We start from the raw sequence: 17,166 nt of genomic DNA on the forward strand, positions 1-17,166 counted from the left end.
TCCTGTTTTTCAAATTTCGACGTGTTAATGATTGCTTGTGAACCGCGTCAAGAACTTGCATGGACTTTTAAGAGTTCATTAAAAAATTACGACCCCCTTTCACCTCCACGTAACAACTTTTGTATAGAAAATTTTAAATTTTTCTTTGAACCGTAACACTATGTAAGACCCCCTCCCTCCCCTGTTGCGTTACGTAATATTTGAACGGTCCCTAAGGGGTCGATGATCATTGGCGTAGCTAGGTTTTTTCATCAGGGGGGGGGGGATGGCTTGAGAAGATCGATTCTTAACATTTCATTCACGATTTTCACGACAAAACGATCATTATACATTACACTCTTTTTGCATGAAACATAAAACTATACAAGATACCCTCCGTATTTTTTTCATAGTAAGCCAAGTAAAGTCCTAAACGCGTCTTATTTCAATGTTGAGTGACGGGTCTATTTAAAGTCTTGCAGATTTACCTATTGGAAAAATTCCAAAGATTCGTTTCGTTGTGGTCCCTTTGATCGGCAATTTTGCTTTGTCCAGTAAAACAAATGGAATCAACCTGAGTTCCTAGTTATACATGATTGATGAATTATCTAAAAATTTCTCACAGAACACAGAAATTCCTAAAGATGTTCATATTAAAATTCCTCTTGATTTAGAAACTTCTTCGAAATACAGTAAGGACCCGATTTTGTCAGCTCCTCGATGAATTTTAGGCTGACAAAATGGGGAACCTGACAAAATGTGGTCATTTTATTTTGTTTCTGATTTTCAAATTTTGACGTGTTACATGGTTACATGGACTTTTAGAAGGGCGATGGACTTAGACGTAGCCCGTTTTTTTTTATCAGGAGCTCCCCCTCTCTCATATTGATAATATCGATTTTTAACACTTAATAAAAGGCATTGCCATTGCCCCCTCTAGCTACGCCCATGCAGATTTGATTTGATAAACGATTCGAAAAATTTATGGCAAGAAGTTTTTCAAAAAGCTGATTGTTTTGAATACTCCATAAGTTTTCCAATCTATCATCATGCAACAATTATATAAATATGAGTGCTGGAGACAATCTTTTAAGAATACAAACACATGATAAATTCCCGTAATATTGTTTTTAGCATCGTCCAAAGAGGAGGAGGCATTCCCATTGCCCCCTCTGGCTATACCCATGCGTGCATGACATTAAACATCATCATCATTTTTAATGAAAATATGGTAGAACATGGCGAAAACAATTTTTTGATAAATTTAAAACAAGCTTAAGGAATCGTACACAGTTTAAATTAAAAGTTATTTCCAACATTCAGTTCAAATTTCGGATCCATCATTTTTCTAAAAGCAGAGCCACCCTCGTCAATATTGCTAACCAATCAGTGCTGTCTCCGATTGCTTTTAAGCTTCTAACCAACTTTGCTGAAGACATGAACATTCTAAGTGGTCAGGTTCATGAGTCAGAGCCGTCTAAAATATATGTGGGCTTCGTAGCCGTGCGGTTAGTGTCACCAGGCATTTAGCCGCATCGTGTTAAGGAGTGTGGGTTCGATTCCCGCTGCAGGCTGGAAAACTTTTCGTGAGGAATGTTTTCCGACTGTGCCACTGGGCGTTGCATGCTAGTCCGTTGTCTAGTGTGGTGCTTCCTTCAAATGACTAAAGTCCACTGGAAGCATTAACGTGTCGGTGTCTATTTAAATTTACATGCACACTAGCGCCACGTAGCGGCAAAATTGCTAACCAATCAGTGCTGTCTCAGATTGCTTTTAAGCTTCTGACCAACTTTGCTGAAGACACGAACATTCTAAGTGGTCAGGTTCATGAGCTAGAGCCGTCTAAAATATGATCAATTTACATGCACACTAGCGCCACGTAGCGGCAAAATGGCGTATTAAAAATTTCAGGTGATGAACGCCGTAAGGCTTCTGAACAACTTTGCTGAGGACCGCAGCTTTCTAGAAAGTAAGGTTTCCAAGATATTGCGTCATTAGTGTAATAGCTTACGGGTGATGCTAAACTTTTTGGGGTGCTGCAATATTCAATTGAGGTGTTGCAATACTAGATGATGCGATTCCATACTTATGGCGGGTAGTGTATATGCTATGGAAAAATTCAAGTGATGTTAAAATTCAGCAGCAACACAATCACTGCAATCAGTGCTTGGCCTCCTTTGAAAGTCAGGGTTGGTTTCAAGCGAGCTATAGAAGGTTGCCCATTGTCCCAGAAGCACCACCGTGTTGTCTTTGGTATACTCATCGAGGCCTGTTTGAACCCCGGAGGCTTCCTAGATGTTGCTAAAATTAAGCAAGTTCGAGGTTCGCATTGCGGCAGGTGATAATGTTCGCAAATTGTAGAGAGGGATGGCGGAATATGGCGCGGATATTGGGGGCCATTAACTTGTTATGCATCTTTTCCTTTATCTCCGTATTAGGTTTGGGTCGATAATTTGGACACTTTTCGAGCGGTCGTTAGTTTTCTCGTTAGTTGATTTTCGAGTTGTTTGTTTGCGTTGCGAAGAATTTGGTTTCCTGAGTTGGCTGCAAGCTATAAATTCTATTTATAGGAGGCAATGAAACACGATATCTACTAGCAAAATCTTATCCTTCAACAAATCTCAGTTGTATCGTAAAACTTTCTAATGAGCTTTTTCCTAAACTTGTCCTTTACTGGTGTCATAAACCATCAGTAACCAAGTTCTCTTTGGTGAAAGGTCATTAAAAATCAGGATGTCCTTAATTCACCTTAACGGTAGAAACAGTTTGGAATTCAACATCGATATTGCATTAAAACTTTAGGCATATTATGAAGATAATAGCATATAACAGCTCTAGCAGAAAGCTTGAAAAAAGAATCAGGTACGTTGGTTTACTTTATCTTTAGTTTCATCAATGGATTTTGAGATGACTCATCTTAAAATTAAACAGAAAAATACTGTGGTTTTTATTGTATTTTTATCTTAGAAAGCTCTATCGTCAAAACATGTGTACAGAAAAAACGTAAATTGTTTTTAGCATATTGTAGGTCTACCTGAATACTGGAAGGTTATCATACTTAATGTAGTGAAATGTCTTTCTAACTCAATTAACAATCAATTTTGTTTGCAATGTGCTGATTAAATGGTTCGAATTTAGCAACAAAAAATTTGCGGGAGTGTTCAAAAATCGATCGGACACTGCACTATGTTCCAGAAAGTAGTTTTACGCGGAAAGATGCATTTTGAGCTTTAGAATGAAACATTAGACGAAAACGGTCTTCTACAAAGTTGTTTGTATTAGTTAAGTCCTTTGTTTGGTGTTATTGAAAATTATGGTGGACCACATTTTCATAGAAATGAGGTGACTAACTTTCTTATTTGTAGAAATTATATTGTACGTGCTTCAACAAAGTTGTAGACCAAAAAAGCAACTTGGTCAATTCATAGATCACTATGTTTTACTGTAGATATCCAGAGATGCTTGCAGAGCAGCTCAATTATTCTAGCCAAAGATTTTCAATTCATACATATGTAAGACAACAACTAATTATTGAGGCGTCCAATCTGAAAACAGTTTCCGGCACAGTTGTAGCTGATGAATGTATTTAGCAGTATCAGCACCATACAAACCCTCAAGAGCACATGGGCAAACCCTATAACCGATTGAATGAATTGGTTGATGTCATACAATCTTTGAAGAGTTTGTGTGCAGTCTCAGTTTCCATACAAATGAGCTCAAATTTTGGGAGGACGCTTTGAATTTGTTCTAGAATCGAATGAGTGGGGTGGAGCAAAATGTGTAAAATGTTGGCCAAACGTAAAAGAGTAGTTTGAAGCGTCAAAACGATATTTATTTTAGTAGTAGTCGAGCTCAAACTGGCTATTATCTTTTAGGTTCATCAAGTACCGGTGGTACGTCATTCGTCACTAATCAAATATAAAAACCCGAATAAATGCACTAAGATGTCACAGCTTACATGGCTGTTCTCAAACCACGCCTCCGAACGTTATAATCCCATTTCGTTCACTCGCATTTACTGCTGCTGTCAACTAAATGGCCAGACACTAATCAAATTGAACCACAAGCTTTCGCCATCCAATCTCAAACCGATTGCAGCTTAGCTCGAACTCGAACGCAGTTTGCAGTTGCCAAAACTTGCGATAACTGATTGCTACAATGAATCTGTTGGACCATTCATCAAATGGAACTATAAAACCAGTGTCATAAATTTACGACCCGCAAATTGTGTTATGTCGTAAACTGCGATGATTTCCAAAGAAGCCATAGCGAGTGCGAATTGTACTCTAATTTAGTTGCATTGCTCGTATATCAGATTTTTATTGCGTTGTGGAGACTTTAATTTCATTTCATTACTTTATTTTTTTTATTAGTTTCAGTTCACTTTCGTACAATTATATGATTTACTTATCATTTTTCGTTTTTCTGTTTTCTTTCAGATTATTTACGTTCCAGTTTCTGTTTGTTTGGACTACTTTTACTTACATTTCTTCGATTGAATGAAACCCATTGGCGTACCGATTTTCGAGTGTCACAATAGCCGCTTCTATTTACTGATTAATTGCAAGAAGAGCACCCCAGTGGGAGACAACAGATTTAGTGACCGAATTCGATTCGAATAATCCGCGGTGAGCGTGACTAGAGAGTCATCGCGGCAGACATGAATCGCACCACTCGAATGAATGACCGTCTAGCATAGTGCCATTGCGGCACTTCAATCCTATGTACAGTACCCATAGGTGGTGCCCAACAGTGACGCGTCGCGAAAAGTACGGCACCCAGCGAGCGGCGACAAAAGTGTGGTTGATTGTGGTTTGAACTCCAGTCGAGAAGAAAGCAACGCGAATCGGATGCGCGAAAATTGACCGCAACGCTAAATAGTGCCGACTGCAATAATTACACTAGGGTACACACTGTTTCACGCACTTTGACCATCGGCAATAGATTCAACAGATTTTGGTCCGCTGAAACAAATTTTGTTATAGTTTAGCTATGAAAAAACACACGATGAGTTACATCTTTGTTTAATTTAAAACATACTGATCCACTGGTCGGGTATTCTAAGCATTCTAAGCATATAGATTAGCAGATGTAATAAATTATTGTGGAATCAGTGGAGCAAAATCTATTGCAAATTGTTGAAGTGCATGAAAAAGGTGTTGATTTTGTCGCCCAGTGTTATCGGTTGTAATTTGACTGTTCCAATTCAGCTCCCTTGCGGTTCATTTGGTCATGGTTTGGGACGTTTCGTCGAGGATTGATTTGATTCCAATGGGAGGTCCCATTTCAAGCAATTCCCTCGCTACGACGATTCGTCTTGATACCTTTCGATCTGTGAAAGTTCAAGGGCCTAACATTATTCTCAAAAAGAAAAAAAGCGAGAATGGATCTTTTTAACCCCCCTCTTTAAATCACCTGCTTGGTTTCAATTTTTCAGTTCACTAGACGTTCACTACCGATAGTTACAATATCAATCAATCCCCATAAAACTTATCATTGAATGTGATACCATTTGTTGTGTGCTATTCCTGCCTTCCCCCCTCTACCTGAAGTTTGAAGCGATCCGAAACGAATTCGCCGGCAAGTGGAAAGCCCTCCTGGAAGCTGGCGGTGGCGGAGGCGGTGCCTGTGGATTGAGCTTGAGCGATCCGGAACAGCACGTGGCAGGCGACAGCGATAACGACGGCGACAACGACAGTATGACCAACTCACAGGTACCTATATGAGATACTTTTTACAACGGGGTGTTTACACAACTTGCGAGCTCGTGAGTTCAATACAAAGGTGGTTGATTTATAAGCAATTGAGTGATTAGAATCTGGAAAATCGTGCAGTGATTTATAGTGTGCTTATGATTACGTTTTACAGAATATAATAGAGAGATAAGGAATCGTACGCGTGAGTAGATTTACGTTTATCAAAATAAGACTCAAGCTGATCAATAAGAAAGTTTTAAGTTTCATACGTCCACTTGAATGCTATAAGGGTACCAAAATTCATTTATGAAAATTAACAAACTTTCATAGGAATAGTTTACAGTTAACCCATATAGGCCTGAGTGAAAGAAAATAAACCAAAACTCTCAGCACTTAGCGAATACACAACGGATTTCAATTATTTTTATCAGTACATATACTAATAATCTGGTTTCTAAAAATGGTCAAGGTCTCTCGGGAATGTTCCTGTGTGACCTGACCCAGTGACCCACCAAAATAACACCGACCACAGGAATATTCCCGAATTCCTCTGGGCATTTTTAAGAAACTAGATATGTGTACCAGTATACTCACCAAAACATATTTGAGTCCGTCAAGTATTTGCTGAGCGGTAAGGGTTTTAGTAATTTTGCTCTCACTCAGGCCTATACGGGTTAATTTTAGTCGTTTCAAACCAAATTTCAAATATTTTTCTGAGGTTTGTTCATTTTACCCTGTTGTTAGACTGAAATTGTGGGTGTTTTATCTACAGTACTTGATAGAACAAAGAACGCATTTGCAGTTTTTCATACAAAAATGGTCAAGTTTGAAGGCCTGGATCTCTACTTCAAAGATTCTAAATAACTAGTAATTTATACCGCAGCTCATTGAAAAAACCTGAATTATACTCAGCAGAAAACTCAAAACGTTTCAAGTTTTAAATTTTATGAGAAAACTGCATTACTTCTGAAATAATTTGAAAGTATTCGATTCCGTCGTTTGAGGTAAGATTGTACTAAAAACCCTTATTTTTTATTTATTCCTTCTTGATTTTCGTAATTTTACTTAGAATATTTTGCTAAATAGGAGAATAAGTTCATGGGTAAAGTATTTGCAAATGCTGAACATTTTGAACATGCTGATCAATTAAAATTCGTTTGTTTTCATTCGAATATGAAACATATCCCAGGTAACCATAAGCCGTATATCGGGCCCTTTCAGCCATATACCGCTAATATAGTGCTATTTAACGGCTTATTGGCATTATATTGGCCGTAAATCAACATTTTGGCCCAATATACGGCTTATTGGTTACCTGGGATGAAAATTGCCCCAATCAAGGAGTAGACATTGGGCCATACAAACTAGAATCGATACGCAATAAGAACAAATCAAGAGAATCGACTTCCGCTCAAGTTTTCTAGAGCTTTCCAATAACAATTGATATGATGGACATGAATGTGAAATTTCAAAATAATATTTATTCGTCTAAAAGTGAGATGTCACCCCCGAGGACGGTATTACTGAACAAAGTTATTTCATAAACTAGGTTGTCTCTTCAAATTGATCAATTTTTCAGAAGAATAAATTGCTCTAAATATGTCCATTTTAAAGTTGTAGCGTGAAGAAAGATTTTCAGTTTCGATCACAAATAGAACCTTCCTCAGGGACTCAATTTCCACAGATTTTTCGTCTAGTGTTGTTCTGTTGAACATCTATTGTGTGGTCAGAGTTTTTTCGCGCAAATGGAAAACTCTGACCACATGACAATAGGTGTTCAACAGAACAATACTAGACAAAAAATTGTGTAAATTGTGTTCCTGAGGAAGATCTTATATTGGACCGAAACGTTGGACAAGAATTAACAGCAGTACATATTGCTGTTTGCGTTTCAAGACTGGGTTTCAAATGCGGTAACACAAAGTAATCAAAGGATACTTAGCCACCATAAACCATATCACCGCCAACCTAGCAAAGAAAACCAGTTTTTGACTTCGCCTTCCATGTTAAACATCTTACCGCATTTGATATTTGCGTTTCAAACGCACACAGCAATATTTTGATGTTATCAAAACTTAAAAGCCATCTTTACGTTATGAACTATCGAAGTCTAAATCTGCAATTTAATAATCATTGCTAATTCAAAATTTTACCATTTATATTGAAATTAGAGTTTAAATTTGGTTTTTTAATTTCAATATATTTTCAAACAGTGATGAAAATTTCAGATCAATCGGAGCTATAGAAGCCCAGATCCAACCCTCCCAGCTTGATCATTTAATATAGAAAAACGACTAAATGCGTACATGCTGTTGACCCCTCAACGGCAGCTTCATTTTTTACCGCAATAAAAATATTCAAACCTCGATAATTTTTTTGTTTCGCGATATTTTTGAACCATTATTTCACAAGTTCTAGTTTTAGAATCTGTGTCGATATTGTTCATTGGTCAACTGGATCCTGAGATATTCCGAAATTCATTGGGGGACCGACATGTAGCTATAACCCGAGTAAATATCTTAGATCACCAATGTTAGAAACTAACATGGACATTTTTGAGAACTTGTTAAAAAATAGTGCAAAAATATCGATAAACAAAAAAGTTATCAAGGTTTGAATATTTTTATTGCGGTAATAAATGAAGCTGCCGGTAGAGGGGTTAATAAAAATGTAAAAAATCGTGCATCTAACAAAATTTTGCAAAGAAATCTAAAACTCTGTGTGTTATGGACGAACTTGGTTGTAAATTAAAATAACTACTCTGGAAATCGTTAGATAAAAAATCATTTTACTCCCGTTCCTTCCCGTATCATAAGGACGTAATTGCATTGAACTATTCGACGAAGAGAAATCGATCATTGCAGATACGCCTGTACACTAATCGCTAGATTTGCCTAACAAATTAAAATTCACAAATGCAACATTAAAAGTTAAATTTGCAAGAACTATTTTATATGTGTTAATGGATGTCCTTTTTTCTTTAGCGCGATTTTCTAATGGATCGTTATACACACTTAATTTAGAATGCCGAATCTCGGCTAATTTTAACCGAGATCCGCACAGCCGAGTAGTCGGCAAACAAATTTCCTGAGATCTCAGCAAATAAAAGCCGAGTATCAGTAAATCGTGCTTCGTTGCTAAGCAACCGGACAATTTGTTAGCTGAGTCTCGGTTAAAATCGGGAAACAGAGATTTGCACAGCCGAGCTCGTGAAAAAATCTAAGTGTGTATGTTTCCTCTTAAAATCAAATTTTTTGATAGATTTTTGTATAGGAATCAGAAAAACGAGGAAAAATGCATTTAAATTTTAGACAAAAGCGTCTGCAAACCGTCGCACAGTGCGTTGAATGTATGGGGATGTGGGACAAAAATCAAAACTGGAAGATCAAGCCATTTGAGCACCTTGGTATGTAAGGGAAAAATGTTTCTGGTCAAAAGAGCTACAATTTGCATACATGTCATATAATATACGCGTAATCGCAAACCTGTCATAAGCGCCAATTTCATTATTTTTCAAGAAAAACCATGCAATTTGTACATTTATTGCCCATAATGATGTAAGACGTTATTTGCAAATATGTCTCTTCTCACTCGTAGCTGCAAAAATGACTTATACGCCTTCATGCAGTTTTTTCTTTATTTTTTCAGTTTTTTATATTAAGTTTGAATAGAATCTTGGAAACCCCATTCAAAATTCATCATTTTAAGCATAAACTTGCTCTGGTGTAATGTCTGGTTAAGCCGAGACCATATTGCGTTGCAAGATTTTCGAAGTTTTCATCACAAACAACTCATTTTCATATTTGTGCTGGTTAAGGAGTATACCTAAAAACAGCCAAAAATCTCGAAAAGTTGCTGGGAGTTGCAGCTGTGTCTTTCAAACCGTTTAGAGGACACATGTCTGTGCGTGATTTAGAGTGGAACTCTATGGAACTTTTTTTGAATCTACAATCCAAATTACATGTTAGCAGTGCTGTTAAATGTCAAAATTTTGGAAAAACAAAATAAAATGCTTATAGCACTTTTGCATGCGTTATATCGCATTAGCAAACATTGGCAACCAATAGTAATTCGGAAAAGGTCACCGGAAAAAAACATTTTCCGATTACTTTTTCCACTAGGAACGATGATATTAGCAATATTCAAATGTCAAAGCCAGATGAAACTCATGACATTTAACAGCCCTGCATGTTAGTATTTCATAGCCTACTCAACGTGCCAATTTCTCATATTCAAAGTAAAAATTGGTGTTCTTATCACATCAAATATACTTTACCAACCTTCAGCTATGTTAGTAATAATAGTAAGATTACCTCATTGTTTTTCAAGTGAGCCATAGAGAGTTTCAAATAGTAAACGCGTAATTACAAAAAGATGGACAAAACACTTTTGTTTTTTTTTTGGGAGTGCCCTTAACTGTAGATACTACTAGAGTAAGGTGACCAGACGCAATTTTCGACATTTTATTACTGCGTCAAATCTCATTGTTTGACTAAAGTGAGCAATTAGATCATGATTTATACCTAAAATGCAGTGGCGACTCGCAACCTCACTTTCTACCTGTTCTACGACTCTAAAAATAGCTATTTCGACAAATTTAGATTATAAATCAAAAAGGTAATTATTGAAATCGTCTTTTCTAACAAATCTCTACTCATTACATGCAAATTTGTTGCTGAAATTCAAGAATTTGTATTCGTGGAACAGGTAGATTTGAGGTTAGGGAATCGCCACTGCTTAAATGTTTGTAGAATACACATCCAATACAAATAATGTTCAATTGGGAACGAGATCTGACAGGGGACATATATAGTCGCTTTATACTAGAGTGTGCGTTGAAGTAAGGTTTAAGTGCTACATATAATATCATTTTTCTGAGAAAAATCGGAGTGGGGGTTGCTTGATTCTTCAGATAAATATTACAGCTCAAATTTCAAACATGCATTTTTGACCAATGTTAAAATTTCTTGTGAATCCTAACACAAGTAGTCGCGCGTTGTACTTTGCACGATACCCTTGGTTTTTCATGTTTAACATGGAATACCTCGCGATGTAGAATAAATATAGAAAAAAACATCTTCGACAAAGTTGTTTGGGCGGCATCCACAAATTACGTAACGCTCTAGGGAGAGAGGAGAAGTAGGCTCGGGCTTTTCGGCTCATACAAAAAATTTAGTTTTTTCATACAAAAAGCGTTACAGAGGGGGGAGGGGTTCAAAAATTTCCAATTTTTGCGTTACGTAATAAATGGATGCTATCTTAGAAGATCAAGGGCTGACATGCGGTGGTTATTTAGTTACGGAATTCCACCACTAGGCGGCGCTAGTGTGCATGAAACTTTTGTTTTGAAAATATCTCAGGAGCCTGATCAGATTTTGTCACCAGGTAACGCTAATGACCATGAAACAATTGTTTTGCAAATATCTCAGCAGCCCGTTCATAAAAGTCAACGCTCACATAAATTTTTAGATGAATTCTTGTACAAATTATTGAATGATTTTCTAAAGATTCCTAAGTATTTTTTTGAGGAAAATTGTATTGTTATGTATGGAGAAATTTTAAGTTAAACTCTCTAAAGAATCCTGGCATGAATCTATGAAGAAATTAAGGGAGGAAATTCATAGATATTATATTTCAAAGTTATTTTTTAATTAATTCTTGGTTGAAATCTTTGAATATTTTTTTTCATGTGACATCAGAATTAGTTCCTAGGAAGAAGCATTAGCATTAGCATTAAGCAATTCGCACAAATTCGTAGGTGGTACAGTCCTAGACCACTGTATGAGGGTTGCCCCTATTCCGTCCGATACCATAGCCAGAGGTTTGGGATTAATCTCAGGCTTTTAGACGAGATTGGTGCATCGTCCTACGAATGCTGAGGGATGGGTAGGGATGGTTTGGTGAACACCTACTTATGAAAGATGCAGAGAACTCTACGACCTCTCATAGGTGTTACGGGATGTTGTGGAATTTTAATGGAAATGGTGGCGCCATGGGATACGTCTGGTCAACGTTTTGGCGATATAATTGCCGTCATTGGTCGTCCATCACCACGGTTGATCGTTCGCTGCGTTTCGAAGATCCTCAACTTTCTTCAAGCGGTTGATCTCAGAATTAGTTCCTAGGAATTCGGTATAAATTCTGTAAGGAATTACTGAAATGTCTTCGGGGAAATACCTCTATGATCCAAACTTTACCATGGGGGTTTTCGCCAGAATTCGGGTCTCCATATTTTCAAAAAAAAAAAAAAAATTCATGACTCGAAAACTCAAAGATCATGATTGGTCTTCTTTAGATCATAGCAGTTTTCAGAATAAGAAACCGGTTTAACAATTTATTTCCCACGACTATTTATTTAAGCATTTTTTTATATAAAGTACTTGAACAAACAACGTTGCAAGTGGGCTAATATTTTCGAAATCAGTTAAAAAAAAATGTCAATACAAAATTGATTGTATTTCAATAATTTTCTTTTTAAAACAGTTTTTTGACCTTTGAAAGAATCGGATGAGTATGAATTCATATTCTAGTAACTGTTGCATAGTATTTATCAGATTCGGCTTGTCTCAAGTTTACTGAAAATAAAAAAGTTAAACATATCATAATAAAGATATCGAGTTATAGAAATATAGACTTATGGAGAGCATGATGTATGGGATTTTGAAGGGACTGAGAAATCAATCGAGTTATAGATTATATCGAGTTGTGGAGAGTCGACTGTAGTTCTTAACACTGTATGTTTTCATACGCCTGATACATTGTTAAAAAAAAACTCCTTAACTGAGATATTTTTATAAAGCTTATATATTTGCAAAAATACGAAAAAAAAAATTGAATTGGCGTTTGCAAACTCTAAAGATTTACTGACTTCATACAATCAGTCGAAGCATCACGTGAGATTGCTTTAACTTTATGGATTGTTTAATTCAGGTCCTTAAATCAGTCCTAAGAAGTTGATATACCTTGGGTGCATCCATATTCCAAGTGGTCATCTATGAGGGGAGGGGGTCTGGAGAGGACGAATCTATGACAAAAGGTCGAAAGACAAAAGGTCGAAAGGACAAAAGGTCGAAAGACAAAAGGTCGAAAGGACAAAAGGTCGAAGAACAAAAAAGAAGGGACAAAAGGTCGAAAATCTTGTTTCAAAGAAGGAAAAATTTCCCACCATGCAAATCGTTTTCGACCTTTTGTCCTTTCGACCTTTTGTCTTTCGACCTTTTGTCCTTTCGACCTTTTGTCTTTCGACCTTTTGTCCATAAACCGGAGAGGACACGAATAGTTTATAGGGGAATCACAAAAATGTTCGCAGGTTGATCTTCTAAACGTTTTCTTGAACGTCAGATTTTTATTCAATTCGCCTTTTTTTTTAGTTGTATGGAACAAACTAAAAAAATAGTAGGAAACGATTGTATAATTTTCTTTAACTTAATGAATGAAAACTCAACAAAAATATTGACATGTGCAAAGAATTTTGAAAGATCTAAGTACTAACAATTTGTTACTTTCTTCCCCTTGCAGCTATGGTTCCGCGGAGTGCGGCCCTCCAAGTTCCGGCACGTGTACGGTCTGCCCACGCGGAAGGAGTGCTGCTACACCGACATCAGTGTGGTCCGCAGCGGCAACGATGGCAACTTCTGCGCCATCAATCCCACATTCCTGGCCATCGTGGCCGACACAACGTTTGTGGTCATCCCGATCAACCAAACCGGACGAATCGATTTCCAGTGCTGTAAGGTGATTGGACACACCGGTCAAATCTTGGACCTGAAGTGGAATCCTTTCGATGACAATATGATAGCGTCCGCTTCGGATGATTGCACAGTAAGCAGTAGATAAGCTGTTTTAAATAAAATGAGGTTTTTAACAATATAAAAATACGTTTGCAGATCAAACTATGGAAAATCCCGGAGGGTGGATTAACGAGCAATCTGAGCGAATGTTCCACAGAACTCGTCGGCCATAAGCGTAAGGTGCTGCACATCGAATGGCACCCAACGGCGGCCAATGTGCTGATTAGCGCTGGTTTCGATCACTTGATTTGCGTGTGGGATGTGGGCAACTCCGACAAGACCCTGCTGAACGTGATCCATTGTCACGTTGACATGATCTACAGTTTGGCGATCAATCGTGACGGGTCGTTGATAGCGACCACCTCCAAGGACAAGAAGCTGCGGGTGATTGAACCGCGCAGTGGAATCGTTGTTTCGGTAAGCGAAAGTTTAGGGTTCTGGTCTTTGGATGTACATTCACATTCTACAAATTTGCCCGGAAACCCATTCCCTAGATTTCCGTCCCACATAATGCACCATTCCCCAGAAAACTATATATTCTTGTTTTTTAAACCCTTTTTTTCCCACAACATTGATGGACTTTTCCATTACGAAAAAGTGTTTTTATATAAAGAGTTTCAACAAACAATGTTGCAAATGGTTTAAATTTTGCGAAATCAGTTCAAAATTTGTTTTTGTTTTCCAACGGTGAATTGTATTTTCATTAATAGTTCTACCATTGAAACAGTTAGTTGACTCTTGGATTGATTCGTTACTAGTGCTGAAATGTAGCTTTTTTCAGCACTGGTTCATTTGGTAGCAAAAGTAGACCATTCTGCAAATAAAAAGCAAGCTAATATGTAACGAAATTATAAAAATAATAGTTTACGGAACAAATTGCAGAATAATGAGTTGCGCAATGAGAAAACGTTGCATAATGAATCATTACAGCACTGGTTTCAGTTGCGTAATGACTATTCCCGCACTGCATACTTCAGTACAGGAAAGTAGGCCGTTTCATGACAGATTGGCGTGATGATAAACAGCCTATTACGATGAGAAATTGCAAAATAGTAGTTTACGGAACAAGTTGCAGAATGATAATTTTTACAGCACGAGCCGAAAATTTATCCTACGAAGCTTGCCGAGTAGGATAATTACGACGAGTGCTGTAAAAAAGTTATTACACGACAGATTTCAGTTGTGTAATAACTTTTTTGCAATTTCTCATCGCAATAGGCTTTTTTTCATCACACCAATCTGTCATGAAACGGCCTATTTTCCTGCACTGAAGTATGCAGTGCGGGAATAGTCATTACGCAACTGAAATCAGTGCTGTAATGATTCATTACGCAACGCTCTCTCATTACGCAACTGTTTTGAGTTGCGTAATGAATCATTACACAACAATTTTTCAGAAATTGTAAAATAATGGTGAATACATTCCGATATAATTTCTGATGCCCTCAAGTGGTCTTCAACGAAATTGCAAAAAATGTTGTACGTAACTCGTTGCAGAACTCGATTTTTACAGCTCTCATCGGACGACTCGTGCTATAAAAATAATCATTCTGCAATTTGTTGCGTAAACTACTATTACTGAATTACGATATTTTCAGTTGTTGGATTACGTTAAAATTCATCGGAATCTGATGAGTGAGCCCGATTTTTTAAAACTTGGATGTATACACAGTTATCTGGGCATTTGTGCATTATGTGAATTGGTATTCTGAGGAGTGGAATCCTGAAAAATGGTTCTCGGAAAATGTTATAGAATCCTACAATCATTATTAATGTTTCAGGAGGGCATCTGTCATATGGGAACGAAATGTTCGAAAGCGGTTTTCCTGGACAACGATCGCATTTTGACAACTGGATTTTCCCGCCATTCAGACAGGCAGTATGCCGTGTGGAATCAGCATGACCTGAAGAAACCTTTGGTGCAGGAAGTGATCGATAGCTCCAGTGGAGTGGTCACTCCATACTTCGACTACGACACCAAAATGATCTACCTGGCGGGAAAGGGAGACGGCAACATTCGGTACTACGAGTTGGTAGATGAAGCACCATATGTGTACTATTTGAACCAGTTTCTGTCTGGACAACCCCAGAAAGCGCTAGGATTCATGCCAAAGCGTGGCGTGAACGTCGCACAATGCGAAGTGTTTCGGTTTTATAAACTCCACGCAGCTGGAAATATATGCGAACCCATTTCGATGATAGTTCCGCGTAAGTCAACACTTTTCCAGAGCGATCTCTATCCGGATACGCTGGCCGACATACCGGCGATTGGTGCCAAAGAGTGGTTCCAGGGACGGAACGTGCAACCCATGCTGAGGTCAATGAAGACTGGTAAGTGTATCTTGGAACTCGATTTAGCATCTAACATAATATGTGTTCAACCTTCTATTTTTAGGCGAATCCATTCTGGACGCAAATGCCAATCAGAAAACCCGCAACAGTGAAAGCAAATATGCCACCATCCATCACACCAGCAGCAAGCACAATGTCCTCAACAACCACCACGGCAATCACAACGGAAATAGCAATAACCATAGCCATAGCAATGGCACCAATGGCACGGCACTCAACGGCAGTAACTACACCAACGGTAACAGCGTAACATCCCTTACCAACGGTGGCAAAAATAACAAAGAGAACGAAATCGATAACCGGAAGTTCGACAACAACACGAAGAAGTTTGCTTTCCTGTCCCAGCCCACGATACCGGACTACAGGCCCCAAGCGGTAACTAACGTAATACCGTACCAATGTCCCGATGGTCTTTGATCTGTTTGAGTCTTCCCAATATCGTTACAGATTATCGAAAAGAGTCAGAAGACCTCAACGAACCAGAGTACAAAGTTTCACCAGCTGCAGGCAATCTTCGGGCAGCATCAGACGGCCAACCACAAGGACATTGCCAACCTGCAGAACAACCTGCTGAGCAACTCGAGGAACAGCTCGCGGAACAGTTCCCTGGAGAACATCAACCTGTTGAACTCGGAGAATGAGGTAGGATATTTGAACTATAGGAGTATGCTCTCAAATGTTCTCGTAATGTTTCTCTAAATATTAATGGTTAGGTAATTTCCTTTTTAAAGCTTTTTTTAATCTTTCTGGGATATCCAGGCGTTGATCCAAAATATCCAAGAGTTGTGAGAAGTGTCATCAGAAATAACTCTGGAAATATCTTTAAGAGTTTCATTAGAAAATCAACTTATACTAATCTCTTCTGTAGGGATTATCAAGAAATCCTCCAGAAACTTCTCATGACATTTTCCCCTAGAATTCCATTAAGAATTCATTCAGGATTTTTTTGAGTGGCTCTTCTACTCGCAGAGTTATCATACAGAGTTGTTCATACTGGGGGAGATCCCCTAGTACCGGACAGCATCCGATACCGAACAAAGTCGAGAGATTGTGTTTTTTTTTTGAATTATGAATTTAGTGCCTTAAGTGTCCGGTGTATAGGGGGATCCTATTATTGTTTATGATCTTCATTAGAATGCTTACGAGTGTTCCTCTAGAAAGATCGAAAGGATTTCTCAGCTAAATTGACAAAGATAAACCATTTGGATTCCTACTAATATTTTTTTCAGTCCGGCCTTTTTTTCTCAGAATTTGTGTAGGAATGCTTGAAGAACTTTTCCCAATGCCATGGTGATTTTTCAGAAGTTCATCAAAATCCTCCACGAGAACCTCGTTTTTTTGTTTTTGCT

At 37.9% G+C, this 17,166-nt stretch overlaps 1 protein-coding gene across 14 annotated transcripts in view; it reads left to right on the forward strand.

Moving 5' to 3' along the window:
* LOC5570531 (coronin-1C) overlaps window positions 1-17,166 on the forward strand; it is a 183,801-nt gene that overhangs the window by 151,309 nt on the left and 15,326 nt on the right. For 7 of the 14 annotated variants that reach the window (XM_021840747.1, XM_021840750.1, XM_021840749.1 and 4 more), the window contains exons 2-7: window positions 5,417-5,693; window positions 13,194-13,496; window positions 13,562-13,882; window positions 15,247-15,796; window positions 15,861-16,201; window positions 16,265-16,459. In XM_021840747.1, coding sequence (XP_021696439.1) covers window positions 5,679-5,693; window positions 13,194-13,496; window positions 13,562-13,882; window positions 15,247-15,796; window positions 15,861-16,201; window positions 16,265-16,459 — 1,725 coding nt within the window. In that variant the 5' untranslated portion in view covers window positions 5,417-5,678. Of the gene's footprint in view, window positions 1-4,418; window positions 4,886-5,416; window positions 5,694-13,193; window positions 13,497-13,561; window positions 13,883-15,246; window positions 15,797-15,860; window positions 16,202-16,264; window positions 16,460-17,166 lie in introns of all 14 variants that reach the window. The other 7 variants (XM_021840751.1, XM_021840741.1, XM_001659139.2 and 4 more) reach the window with 4 other exon arrangements.

The sequence above is a fragment of the Aedes aegypti genome, chromosome 2 (genome assembly GCF_002204515.2).
Source record: "Aedes aegypti strain LVP_AGWG chromosome 2, AaegL5.0 Primary Assembly, whole genome shotgun sequence".
NCBI classification, from domain to species: domain Eukaryota; kingdom Metazoa; phylum Arthropoda; class Insecta; order Diptera; family Culicidae; genus Aedes; species Aedes aegypti.